Consider the following 13516-nt stretch of genomic DNA (forward strand, 5'->3'; position numbering starts at 1 on the left):
GCAAATCGCCCGTTGGTCGAAGTGTATATGGAAACTTGTTTTCGCTGTAGTCCCGTCACTACTACCACCGATACCTACTAGCACAAACAACGCGAGTACAGAAGCACTCAAGCGAGATCTGTAGAAACTGCTGACGGATCATCAATTTATCACATATTTGTCAGTGGGTGGTGGTTCGCTAGTGGAAAGATTCAGATATAATTGCAATGACTTGCTATAGAATACAGCCGATTCCGGTGGCGCCGTTGATGACTAAATCCGATTCTCGGAATAATTCTACTACTCGCAGCAACATGCGCAAACCATCATGTGCCTAATATCGTGAACATGTGATCGCGATAAGGCCGATAGTACTATCTCGACTAAGCTCTCAAAATGATATTTTTCAGGCGGGTGAAATAGAATCAAAGTGAATCCTTAAACGCAGAAAATAATCAATATTGAAATGCCACTCGTAAACAACAAGTTAATCGATGATATTTAGAGTCGAGTAGAGGAAAAATACCTCTGCTCTTGTCGGCGCCATGTTTACCAAACTCTAACAAAAACAAATAGTCTACCTTATCTCGCCGCTTAAAGGAGTACAGTTTCTTTCAAAACAACAGCCGCACCGATCTCAGTTACAAATTTTCCATTTTTTATTTTATTTTTTATCGTATAAAGTGCTTAGTCTATTTGTAAATCCAAAAGTAACTATATACAAATATGTAGTTTTCAGTGTTTATCAAGCGTACAAATTAGTAGTAGCACTGTCAACAATGCATACACCGTGAACCAGATTCGAGCGAACACTTCATCAAATCTCTGCAGTTGTGGTACCCACAGGCCGGCAACATTTCCGACCCTGTGAGGGCAGAGGAATTATTCCAGCATTCAATCAGGAGCCACATTATGCAAACAAAACGAAATAAAAAAACATATTTCCTCTCAGGATGCACAATATCACCCCAGTTTCCGGTTGAAGCAAGAAAATGAAGAACGCGAATTTTGTTTAGATTAATGCGCTCACTTTTATTTGAAATTTTCACATAAGATAGATCCGCATCACATTGGTAAAAGGTTTCCGGCACAGAGGACACTTAGTGACAGAAGAAGCGCACTTTGCACACGCTACCACGTGACCACAGGGCGAGAATGCCGTATTGTACTCGTTAACATAGCAAATTTTGCACGTTCGGCTCGTGTCCGATTTGCGATTTGGTTCGTCCTCGTCCTCCTCGATACCACTGCTAGCCGTTTGATCTGTCGGAGACTGACTGTTGTTGCGGAGCGTGCTGCCGCTGGCGTTCATGTCTTCAACCGATGTGCTTAGGCTGGACGATTGAGACGAAGGAAGCGAGGTGGTGGTTGCCGAAGAGGCTACTCCGGAAGTTGAAGGCTGTGGCGAACATGATGGGCCAAAATCCTGAGGACTTTGCAGTTGCTCCGACGCCGCCTGGGGTGGGTTATCTTTCTTTGCCAAACACCGAGAGATATACTCTTCACCCTTCATTAGTTTCAGGTACTCACAATTACTATACCACATGGCATGTTGTTCCCAAGGTTCATCCTCTGCTTCCCAATCCTTTAGTCCTCCCCCACAGCTGAAGCACTTGACTCGATCGCTCTTGCCGGTATAGAAGAATCCTGCGTCGCTAAGTTCCTTGGGTTTCTGTTTCATAAATTTCGGCCAATCTTCGTAGCTTTCAAGCCGTTTCGCCTCGATTGCATAGTTTGGATATTCAGGCCGCTTCTGCTGTGGTAAAGGCTGCTGTTGATGTTGATCGAACATGGCCATATCACTTGACATCATGCTAGATTCTGATGTCAGTGAACTAGGTGGGGACGTCAATGATCCGCTGCTGCTTCTATCCGACGACGAGTAACCATTTTCTGCAACGGAATTTTCACGAATCCGAATGCCACACGTATCGTAGCTAGGTTCCGGCAGCTGATCCAAAAAACTGCTATCAATGGGCACATTATTTGTTGGACGTTTTCGCAGCAACGGACAGTACGGGGACCATCTCAAATGTTCCGAAAGCACATTATCGGTCGGTTCCCACAATCCAATCTCGACCCGACAGAAGTAACACTTAACCATATCGTTCGGTCCCACATAGTAGAACCCATAGCGAGCGAGTTCCGTCTTGCTAATAAACAAGATGTCCCAATTCTTGAACGAATCCAGCCGAGTAACTTCCATATGATACGTGACCGATGGTCCCGTCATACCGTAATCTTCCTTCACTTTATTATCCGGGTAATCCCGAGGTATCGATAGAACTTGTGCGGTCATTTTATTTGATGCCTTTTTTTATGTCCCGGGGAAAAAAGAGGATAGTCTGAAGAGGAGAAACGGAAAACTAAACGACTATCTGAAAGCCGCGACGGTCGAATGGAGACTGAGCGAACAACACTGCAGCTGGGCTTTCCAAGGTGCAGTTGCTATTAGTTTTATTTTTATTTACAAAACGAGTGATGCAGTTGCACTCTCTCACTCTCTCTCTCTCTAACACGTTGATTTCGCTCTTTCCGCTTTGCTCAGAGCAGAATGATGATGATGCAGATGCTGGTGGTGACTGTGTCGTCTTGGTACTCCAGTTGAGAAAAGATTGATCTGTGGAAACGGAAAGGAGAGAAGAAACACGGAATAAGCAACTATGTATAGCTTTCGAAAAGTAAAGTAAAACATACGGGACAGTTAGCGAAGGAAAAGAAAGTGGCAAAATAGCGAAATTGATCACATTATTCTGACCAGTTTGACTTTATATAGAGGCAGAATCACAAGATAGCCATATCAACGGACCGAGATAAAAGACCAGGTTATCAAGACGATTCGAAACACGGTTGTGCTCCATTTGCAATTACTACCAAAAATACCATCAGAACTGAACATGTCGGTTGGTTCATCCTACCATTCTACTCCACTGGGTAGAAATAATCGTTATGCAAGTTTTAAACTGTGGTACACTGAAACCTCCATTGACGAACTCTCTTTTTACGCAAATATTTTTTAGCAAACTGAATTCGAAATAACGAAGTGCAGTACCGTCCGTATTTTTAGCTAACTATTGCTATTAAAAGTTGACTATTGTCGGAATGAGGTTGATGGGTATATGACGAAAATGGATGTCTGATGCTATTTTGAAATCCAAGATGGCGACTTCCAGTTTTGATAAATTCTTCATAACCTCAGCATTATGGGTATTTTCGGAGTGGGTTTGACGAGTACATGACAAAAATCGATGTCGATTTATAAAACCTTAGAATATGATTTGCGGGAAGATGGCGAAAATCGATGTAGAAAACCATTTTGTAAATCAAGGAGGCAAATTTCCGGAATGGGAGTAAGGGGATAGTGATGATATGGTTATAGAAATTTCGACTCAACCGGAAGCCGCTATCTTGGCCTTGAAAATTACGTCATTCATCGATTTCCATCATCCATTCGTCAAGCCAAATTCAAAAATACCAGTGCAGGGTTACAGAGAATTCATCTACCGTTATCAAGAATATTAATCAACCGGCAGTTCATTTCCATTGTCTACTCGTCAAGCACGTTCAAAGTTTACCCATATTGTTAGAACATTGCTCAACCGAAAGTTGTAATGTGTATTGCCAAATGGCGTCAAACATTCGTTTCCATCATCTACTTGCCAAGCAGATTAAAAAAATACCCATATTGGTAGGGTTTTCGAAAATATTGCTCAATAGAAGACGCCATCTTGGATTTCAAAACGGTTTCAAATATCAATTTTCTTCAACTACTTGTGAGTGCTTGTGTCAAAAATACCCACATTGATAAGGTTACCAAAAACATTGATATAAGGCCATCTTGGGTCTCAAAATGGCACCAAATATCCATTTTTGTTTTGTACTTGCCAAGTCTGTCCTAAAAATGCTTCTTTATTGTGATATTATAATCATTAAATTGTGTGAACTGCTTTGATGACACCCTTTGAAATAAGAATGTGAAGCGAACTTTTTTTACGAACTAAATCCCAAATAACGAACACATTTCACGAACTAATTCTATTTACGAACTCCCAGTTTAATTCGTAAATGGAGGTTCCAGTGTAATAGAAAAACGTTAAAAATCATTCTAACATTAGACCAACGATTCATTTAATTCTGCCCTGTGACGTATATTTCAGAAGGTACCAACTGGAATTTTAGCATGGTACTTTAAAAACTGAAAATAGAAAAGCTCTAGTTTGGGCACCCATTTAAGAAATCCTGAATCTGGCCTTAAAGATTCCTATTTACTAATTATTTACTGGAACCCTTTAAACAATCCTCTGGAATTCTTGTTTTCAGAAATCCTGGACATAAGGATGGTAATTATTTGGCTTGGGCTTTGCACCTGTTGAATCTAGAATTCCGGAATGCGTCACAACAAATAAAATCATCCAGCCTGGTCGGTCAAAATGCTGCATTGTTCTAAACCATTGCCCATCCCAGAAGATATATCGTCTCATTTTACTTTTATTGTAGCCGGCCATTTATTCTTATGTAAAAATAGTAAAACTGCGAATTTGGAAATGAAATAGCTTTTTAAAGCGTAAAAAGAATATTCAAAGAAGAAAATAAAAAAATACAAATGCTGGATATTTTTTGCAATGAAAGTATTTAAAACAAAAGAAAAAAGTGAAATGTTGTACATGAATAAACAGTAGAAAAAATATGAAAACGGTATGAAATTAGAGGAATGGATATAAATTAATATAAATAAAATAATGCGTAGAATTGAAAACAAAATATAGGAAACGAGTGGGCAATAATTGGAACAATAGAGATAGCGAGAATAGGTAAAATGGCAAATTCGAATCACGGACAAAATGAAAAACATAAAAAAGTAGAAATACAAAATGGTATACGTGGATAAAACACATAATTAAAAAAGTACAAATTAGTAAGACAAAGAAATAAAAAAAGAAAATAAAAGCTATTGGCAAAAGGCCAAAGTAGATTAAATAAAGAAACAACGCACAAACGGCAAACGGAAGAAATGGAAAACAATAAAAAGACAAACTGCGGGAAATCTGTATAATGAGACAAAAAGACTGATAGACGTGAACAAATAAGAACCCAGGTAAATATGAAGAAAAATGAAAAATAAAAGAAAATTACATTTGCTGCCTTTCATTATATTTTTTATGAAAGAAGACCAAATAAAAACGTGCCAAATCAGTCGAGATTTTGCGCAGTTCTCAGACCAAATAAATATTACCTATACATCTTCAAAACTTACAATGGTTTTTGGTTGCAAAATTCTAAGAAAATTCTCATGTACACCTTAGTTTTTTACGCGGATTTTGAAATTTACGCGGTTTTTGAAATTTACGCGGATTTCATTTACGCGGTTTTCATTTACGCGATTTTAATTTACACGGTATCCATTAACGAGGTTCCCATTAACGCGGATTCTTAAACTTATACGGTCTTTATTTACGCGGATTTTGAAACTTACACAGTCTTTATTTACGCGGATTCTGAAATTTACGCGGTTTTCATTTACGCGGAGATTGAAATTTACGCGGTTTTCATTTACGCGGCCTGTATCCCCCGCGCAAAAAAAAACCTGAGTGTATTATCCCCCTATTTTTTTATTAAAAGACTAAACAAATCATGTCTTGTTACTTGAAAATATTCCTAGCTGAAATCTTACAACTCAAAATATTTTCGAATGTATATGGGAGACGAAAATACTGATTGCCTTCTTATTACCGCACCGTCTGACCGTGCATCCACATGCTGCTCATTCATAAAAATGCATGCGGGACTTGTACATAACTTTCCAATATTCAATAAGGTCACCAAGGTGCACCAGATTGACAACTCTGCCTGAAAAAGACCGTCAATTTTTGGGTTTTCTGCGTCATTTTCGAATGTTTTTTGTTATTCATATAAGTCACACATACTTCGAAATTCATTGCAAAACTGGTTACTATTTTTCCAAATGATTAATGCGAGTAATACATTGTAGTTCCGTTCAATACAATGAAGGTTATAAACGTTCAAAAACATTCCCTCCTGTTGCTGCTGAATTTTTCAAAATGGGCCTCTATATTGAAAGGTATATCGTAGTCACAATATGAGAATATGACAAACTTGGATCAAATTTCCCTAAAGTTACAAGTGATGATTGCATTTTTTCACTAAAACTTCGTACTTCAAACACATATTCAACTTTAACCAGCTTTCGCCTATGAATGGTTTAGAGGTTGTGAATAGCTTGTAACTCAAGTTGTGTTCCAATCTTGATGAAATTTTGGGATTTTTTTTAAAAGTATGTACGTATCAAAGTGGAAACTAAGCTTTGGAATGGAGCCGTATATCGTCAATTGCGGTTGAAGGTCATTCGAATATAATTTTGATAAAAAAAATTCTAATTGCTATACTCAGCGACGAATCCGTTTACGAGAAGGTTACAAAATAATCGTGTTTACTTAACGTTTTTCAAAGCCTCGAGCAACAAACAAACAGTGGCCAGAATCCAGTTCCGTATGCTGTTCGACCGACTAACGATGAAACCTATGCGATAATCGATTTCAAACAAATTCCGCGCCTCAAAAATTTTCGCTGATTGGATTGCGAAAAAATAACCAACGTTTTTGCGACAGTTAACACTACGAATTCGGAAGTAAAGGAAGTTTCTCAACAAACGGATGTTACTCTTTATTAAGTCTCATGATGGACCGTTAAGTTTTGAATAGACTTATCCAGCTTCCATCATAGCTAGGACGTACTACAATGATACGACAATGAATTCAATTTCATCCCAAAAGAACAGAACCCATTAAATTGTCCCCAGCTCCGTCCAATAGCCATGTATTGGGCGATAATGAAGCGGAAACTGATGATTAAGAGCACAATCTCCAGTGACATTGGTCGGATGAAGAATTGGTAGAATCAGCAGACAAATGAATATATTACCGAATTTTCTGTTTTCAATCATTTTTCCAATCTCCTATTAACGGTTATGTAGGAAATTATCCATATACCCTATAGTAGCAAAAAATTGACGAAAAGGAACCAATTAAAATCGTGTCACCCTCTTCGACGTCATTTCTTTGAGAAGATTAGATAGTTATGGGTATGCCGCACGGTGCAAAATTTCCTGAAGGCACCCACTGGTGATCTAACAGAATCTTGATCTAAATTCTAATAAAAGTTTATTCTGGGAAATGTGCATATATACAACAAAAGTTTGATGAAGTTCTGTCAAATTTTTTGAACTTCGGCATAATCCTTATCATCCTTATCTGAATTGTGATGGAATCCTGTTATTTCGACAAGGTTTTACTTCATAAATATACTATCCGATTACTTCGAAGAACTCCATCAGAATCTTTAGAAATATTTCAACTGAGTGGAATCCACAAACATTTTGAGATGGATTTCAATATTAGTGATGAATTGCAGTAGAATTCTGAACAGTAAAATGTAGAAAATCAGAGAATGCCGCAATCTTCTTAGGGAGAGACAGAATATCTTAGAATGAGGACTGTCAGGATATATGGTAGTTCTGATCTGACTAACGGGGTTGACAATTGATCCTTTCACTCACTTCAAGCAGATGGCTTCGTAGCCTTCGATCAGCATTCGCTCAGTTGAGTAGTTTATTTGTTTCCAACTAATCCGCTTACAGTTTTTTTTTTCTTTGCAAAAGGCCCAATTCGTATATCTCTTTCGCCTAAAATTTCGTGTCCATATGACTCACAAACTCTTCGTTATGTTGCTACACGCTGGCACACGCCAAAAAGCATGCGTCCTAAATGTACAGGAACGATTCGATTTCATTATACTCTGAATATTCCTGCATCAAGACCAACAGAAAGAAACTCTACCTGTGGTCTCCGTCAGATTAGACCCTGCACGCATTACTTAATTTTCAAACTATTTGGACCCAGACTCGACGGCAGCTGATGGGGAAAAATATCTTTTCATAGAGTTCCTTTTTTTCACGTGCCGCTCGCTTCACCTTCCAGCAACTGGAAATGAATAGCATTCTTAGGAGGCACATGGCGTTTATTATTTCTCATTCGCCCTCACATCCGCCATCGCCGCCATTCGTTCAGCTGACGAAAGACAGCTGCAATTTCCTTTCCTCATTTTGTGGACGTTTTCTGAAATTCGGCAGATGGTTGGTTGGTGTTCCACTGCGTTCTAATTTCTTCTATGGCAAGTTTATGTGAAGAAGTATTAACGAATCGGTCGCAGTTGTGTTTCTGGAGCGTGCCAACTTTACTGGTCGGTTTCGTGTAAGTGCACCGATATCGAACCTGCGTGACTGGACAGGTGCCATGACCATACATTGAACGTACGCCGTGTCTTCCACTGAATCGTCAATTAAGGCTAATGGACGGCGAGAATCTGCCGATAGTTTCTTTTTTCTCTTTATGACTGCAAGTCTTATCGTATGATGAGACTGGCCTTTCTCGGTCTTTCTATGAAGCAGGAGGCAACTCGGGAGATCAACAATCAATTCCAGGAATTTTAAGACGTGATTCCTGTACCAATATTTATCAGCGCAAGCTGACGTAGCGTTTTATTGAATATGATGTAAGGTGATCTTTTGACCTAAAATGAAATAAATTTATGTGACTAATCAGCTTGTCAATGGTATATGATTCGGCAACCGAGGCGTATGAAATTCTTTTCAATTGCACTAAATTACTTCAAATCGACGTTCTCATTCGTTCGTGTCGGTTATTACCGAGCGCAGTTGTTCTCAATAACTGTAATAAGAAAGAAAAAATACCATGCCCGGGAATCGTATGTACAGGTATTCCTACGACCAGTCGAAACAGCAATCTCACGACTTTCATTGAAGAAACTCGTTCAGTGGCAAAAGCTGGCCAAAGATCAACTGGGCGAGGTAAAAGGCTACACGGTTAACATTTAGTCTGCTCACTTCTTCAGCTGCTTCGCTATGTTGTGGGTTCTCCGCTGGGCGCTGGAATTCGAGCTACTCACAAAGGCCACCCTTCAACAGTGCAACCCGGAGAACATAATTATTTTTATTTATAACATTTCTTGCTTTGTTGTACCTCGATCGAAGCCCAGTGGACCCCTCGGTGCCCAACTCACAGGCAAGGTGGGTAGGGGGGGGGGAGCAAAGATGGAGAGATGAAGCCCGAAGATTGCTGTTCTGCATTCCATTCCCAGGCTCTGAAACAGTGGAGCGTTGAGATTTGCTTTGGTGCAAAAGCATGATGCTGGGGTCGCACAGTGGCGGGTCTTCAAACAAAAGTCGGACAAAACCTCAAATGTTACCTAAATTGGCTGAAAATCACAATTTAAGCTAATTTTGAGGTGCTGAGCTCATTTTTGATGTCAAAAGTCGTAAAATATTAAATGCATTTTTCCATACAGTGTCATTGAACCTTTCTTATAACTATGATTCCGTTTTCATGATAGATTTTCCTTTACTGTTCACCAATGTCAGCAATATCATAAAAAATGAAGAACACTACTTTAAATCCATTGTATAACGTGTTGGTTTATAGTAGATTGTCTAACTATTTTACACAAAACACCATGCGCCTCCATATCACCAACAAAGCTTCAAAATCCCCTTAAAACTTTTTGCGCACCTAGGCGCAGAACGAGACCATTATATTCGAAAAGTAGAGGTTATTTCCCATAGAATGTATACTATGTGACCGTTCCGAAATGTTTCCGAAATTTGTACAGAATACATTAGTGAAAAAAGTATTTTTGATCTGACCACCTCAAACATATTTAAACTAAAAAGTCATAGTTCCAAGCAAATTTACCAAATGTATTTTAATCACTAACCAAGCTCTTTCGTTCCTCTACACAATGAAACTAGTTGTGCTATCCAAATCAAAAATCAAAAGAGCAACATACATTTGAAGTGAACAGAGCAATGGTGGTTTCGGAAATGAAAATCATTAAAATTTCCGGACTTTGCTACGTTTAAACTCTTGTTAAAAATCTTGTTCTTATCCAATGACCATAAAATTTTGAATATACATCATTCAATACATGAGAAATTTGGGAAAAATATAAAATATAAATATTTCAAAAATAAATTTTTGAGGTTTTGGCCAGCCTCCAGCCACTGTGGGTCGTGGTGGTTGGTTGGTTGCTTGGTGGCTTTTGGGGAGAGTCCGACAAAGGCAACCCAAGATAGGACGGCATTTACTCTAAATTCAGCTTTGGAAAAATCGTGATCTCTTCTTGGCTTGGTATTAGTTGGAATAGTAGCAGCGTTGCAGCTGGAGCTTGAATGGGACTGGTGAAAATTTGAGAGGATTTCTTGCACTTATTGCAATGGTACTACGTACAAATGAGAGCCTCTCTTTGTTTGCTTTATCGAATATTACTATAAAACTTTTCAATAATGTTTCAGTGCTTATCGCAAGACTGATTTTCTCGACTAAGAAAGTTTTTTAAACTCATCTTTGCGCGTGAAGACCACAAAACCTGTAACTAAATTAGTTATGGAATTTGCGTTTCGATTTCGTCTCATCAGAATCCGACACGAACTTAGTGACAGGACTAAGCTAACGACGGATTGAACTCCTTTCCTTGCGAGACATCACGCTTGACTAAGGGTTCGCTCAGAAACACAAATTGTGTCTCCGTCTTTTTTGGAGCAATCCGGCACTAGCTTAGTCATGTCACTAAGTTGGTTTCGGATTCAGATGAGACGTAGTCGAAACGCTAATTCCATAACTAATTTAATTATTTAGGAATCTTTCCGACTGAAGGAACGTCTTATTCGTTCACAGCCAAAATCGTTACTGACCAGTGCATAGCCAATCAGTTTTATTGCACAGTTCGACTACACGTTTTGTAATCGAAAATATTTGTTGATAAGGATTGTGGGAAATTTGAAAATAATGTTAACTTATCAGTATGGTTGATTGATCTACGATTGTAATTACAGTTGAACAACCAAAAGGCGAAAGGAAAAGGATGAGCATGTCTATTTTCGGCTTGTTCAGTTTTTAGCTTGTTTTTGGCTTGTTCAGTTTACGACCAAACTAATATCAATAACCTCAAAAAAATAAGTTGATGCAAGCACAGCTTATAGACCCACTTATTGATAACAGAGCATTTTGCACTTAGTTGTATTCAAATTTCGATTCATAAATATTGTCCGCAGCTGATTGGAAAGTCGATTGGAAAAATTGTTGTACATATTAAAAAGAATGGGATTCCGAATTTCGCCTAACACAAATAAACTAAACAACAAGTGAGAATTTGAGTGGTCAAATTTAATCGAAATTATATCTGGATTGCTCAACGCTCTTTAAAATCATTTATTCATCAATTCATTTATTCATTTATTAATTTATTAATTTACTCAATTACTCATTTTCTCATTTATTAATTTCCTTATTTTTTATTTCTTCAGCTCATTTCTTCATTTATTCATTCATTCATTTATTCATTTATTCATTTATTCATTTATTCATTTATTCATTTATTCATTTATTCATTTATTCATTTATTCATTTATTCATTTATTCATTTATTCATTTATTCATTTATTCATTTATTCATTTATTCATTTATTCATTTATTCATTTATTCATTTATTCATTTATTCATTTATTCATTTATTCATTTATTCATTTATTCATTTATTCATTTATTCATTTATTCATTTATTCATTTATTCATTTATTCATTTATTCATTTATTCATTTATTCATTTATTCATTTATTCATTTATTCATTTATTCATTTATTCATTTATTCACTTATTCATTTATTCATTTATTCATTTATTCATTTATTCATTTATTCATTTATTCATTTATTCATTTATTCATTTATTCATTTATTCATTTATTCATTTATTCATTTATTCATTTATTCATTTATTCATTTATTCATTTATTCATTTATTCATTTATTCATGTGTTTATTTATTCATTTATTCATTTATTCATTTATTCATTTATTCATTTATTCATTTATTCATTTATTCATTTATTCATATATAAATTTATTCATTTATTCATTCATTCATTTATTCATTTATTCATATATAAATTTATTCATTTATTCATGGTCCAAAATGGCTTCGCTGTAGGAAGCAAGACGTAGCTGCAAACATTTCACTGTACTCGCAAAATTTACGGCCAACGAGTTATGCCTGAAGCCAACGAAGAAGCGAGCCATTGAAGTCAAGTTTAGCTAATTTATTGATGATATCAGGATTAATTTCTTCAAAAACGGCAGACAGATCGGTGTAGACTGCATCGCATTTTCAAACCATTCTCGATGCCCTCAGACACGAAAGAAGTGAACGACAGTAGATTCGTCGTAGTCAATTCGCTAGGCTTGAATCCATGTTGATCTTCTGGGATATATTGCTTGCAGTGAAAGAGCATCGGTTTCATCAAAATCAACTCGAAAACTTTCGATAAAGCGCATAGTGCATAAATTCCTAGATAATTGTGCTACATACCTCTTGTCACCTTACTTTTGAACTTGTGAAATATTTATTTTTATGGACTTTCGTCTGGATCATTATTATCTAGAATCTTAAACGACTTTTTGCAGTCCTTAGTAGATTAAAACGACTTGCTTGTTTTTTTTAAATCTCAACGTTTCGACACCGCCTTGTTTGCGTCTTCTTCAGGGGAGACTATATTGCGGAGTAATAATAAAATGAAATACAATAACTAATTCCCACAACGATAGCAACGTTGCGATTGACAGCGCCCATTCGAACCAGTTCGCCAACTCAACCGTAATACTGTCGGAGCACAGAGTTGCATCTACCGTACAAATGTTGGCCATGCATTAAGTATATGCAGATTCGTGCTACCTCAGTATTCAGACAATTTATAGATTTTCTATTACCACGAATAATGTGAAATGCATTTGAATCATGCCGATTATGCAGTATTTTCGACATAATTGGAAGTTGATGATTCATCATGTGGAATCTATGACGAACAATAAACGCATTTCTCGTTAACATTATCAGCAGTCAGATTGACATCTACTCGCAAGTAAACTTATGCCAGTTTTAGAAAGTAACGAAAACGGGATTAAGTTTCCAACATAGAAGTTTCCTCTATCGAAATACGTTTCTTGAACCGAAACTATAGATGTTTTTGTTTTCTGTAGAAGGCGGGAAAGGTTGGTGTACTTTTGCGCTGGAGATTAATTTGTACTACTCTAACTATTATGAATCCGGAGTACTGTCCATTTCATCTCTAGCACTTGTTGTACAACAGCCAGAAGATAGCAAACAATACCAATCGATATTTGTTTTTGTGATTTTGTCCGTTGAGCTGAATCAATTTACCGCATCCTCAGTCCACTTGCCAGACACAGATTTGTTGACCATCGTGTTCTGTTTGTCGCTACGAGTCGGCCCCTTTCAAACTTTGCTCACATGTTTTTGTTAGGAAAGCAGAAACTTTCAGTGATCTGGCAAGCAATCTGCTCATGTGGCATACAGAATGTGCCATACGTGACTACCGGGACTGTTAACGGGGAGATCTACCCCAAGGAATGTCCACAGAAGCGTTAGGGC

At 37.3% G+C, this 13516-nt stretch overlaps 1 protein-coding gene across 3 annotated transcripts in view; it reads right to left on the bottom strand.

Moving 5' to 3' along the window:
• Positions 1 to 614: 614 nt before the first annotated feature.
• The window catches only part of LOC131688970 (death-associated inhibitor of apoptosis 1), a 53629-nt gene continuing 40727 nt past the window's right edge, over positions 615 to 13516 (bottom strand). For all 3 annotated transcript variants that reach the window (XM_058973661.1, XM_058973662.1, XM_058973663.1), the window contains exon 2: positions 615 to 2599. In XM_058973661.1, coding sequence (XP_058829644.1) covers positions 1025 to 2278 — 1254 coding nt within the window. In that variant the 5' untranslated portion in view covers positions 2279 to 2599 and the 3' untranslated portion in view covers positions 615 to 1024. The remainder of the gene's footprint in view (positions 2600 to 13516) is intronic.

The sequence above is a fragment of the Topomyia yanbarensis genome, chromosome 3, assembly GCF_030247195.1.
Source record: "Topomyia yanbarensis strain Yona2022 chromosome 3, ASM3024719v1, whole genome shotgun sequence".
Lineage (NCBI taxonomy): Eukaryota > Metazoa > Arthropoda > Insecta > Diptera > Culicidae > Topomyia > Topomyia yanbarensis.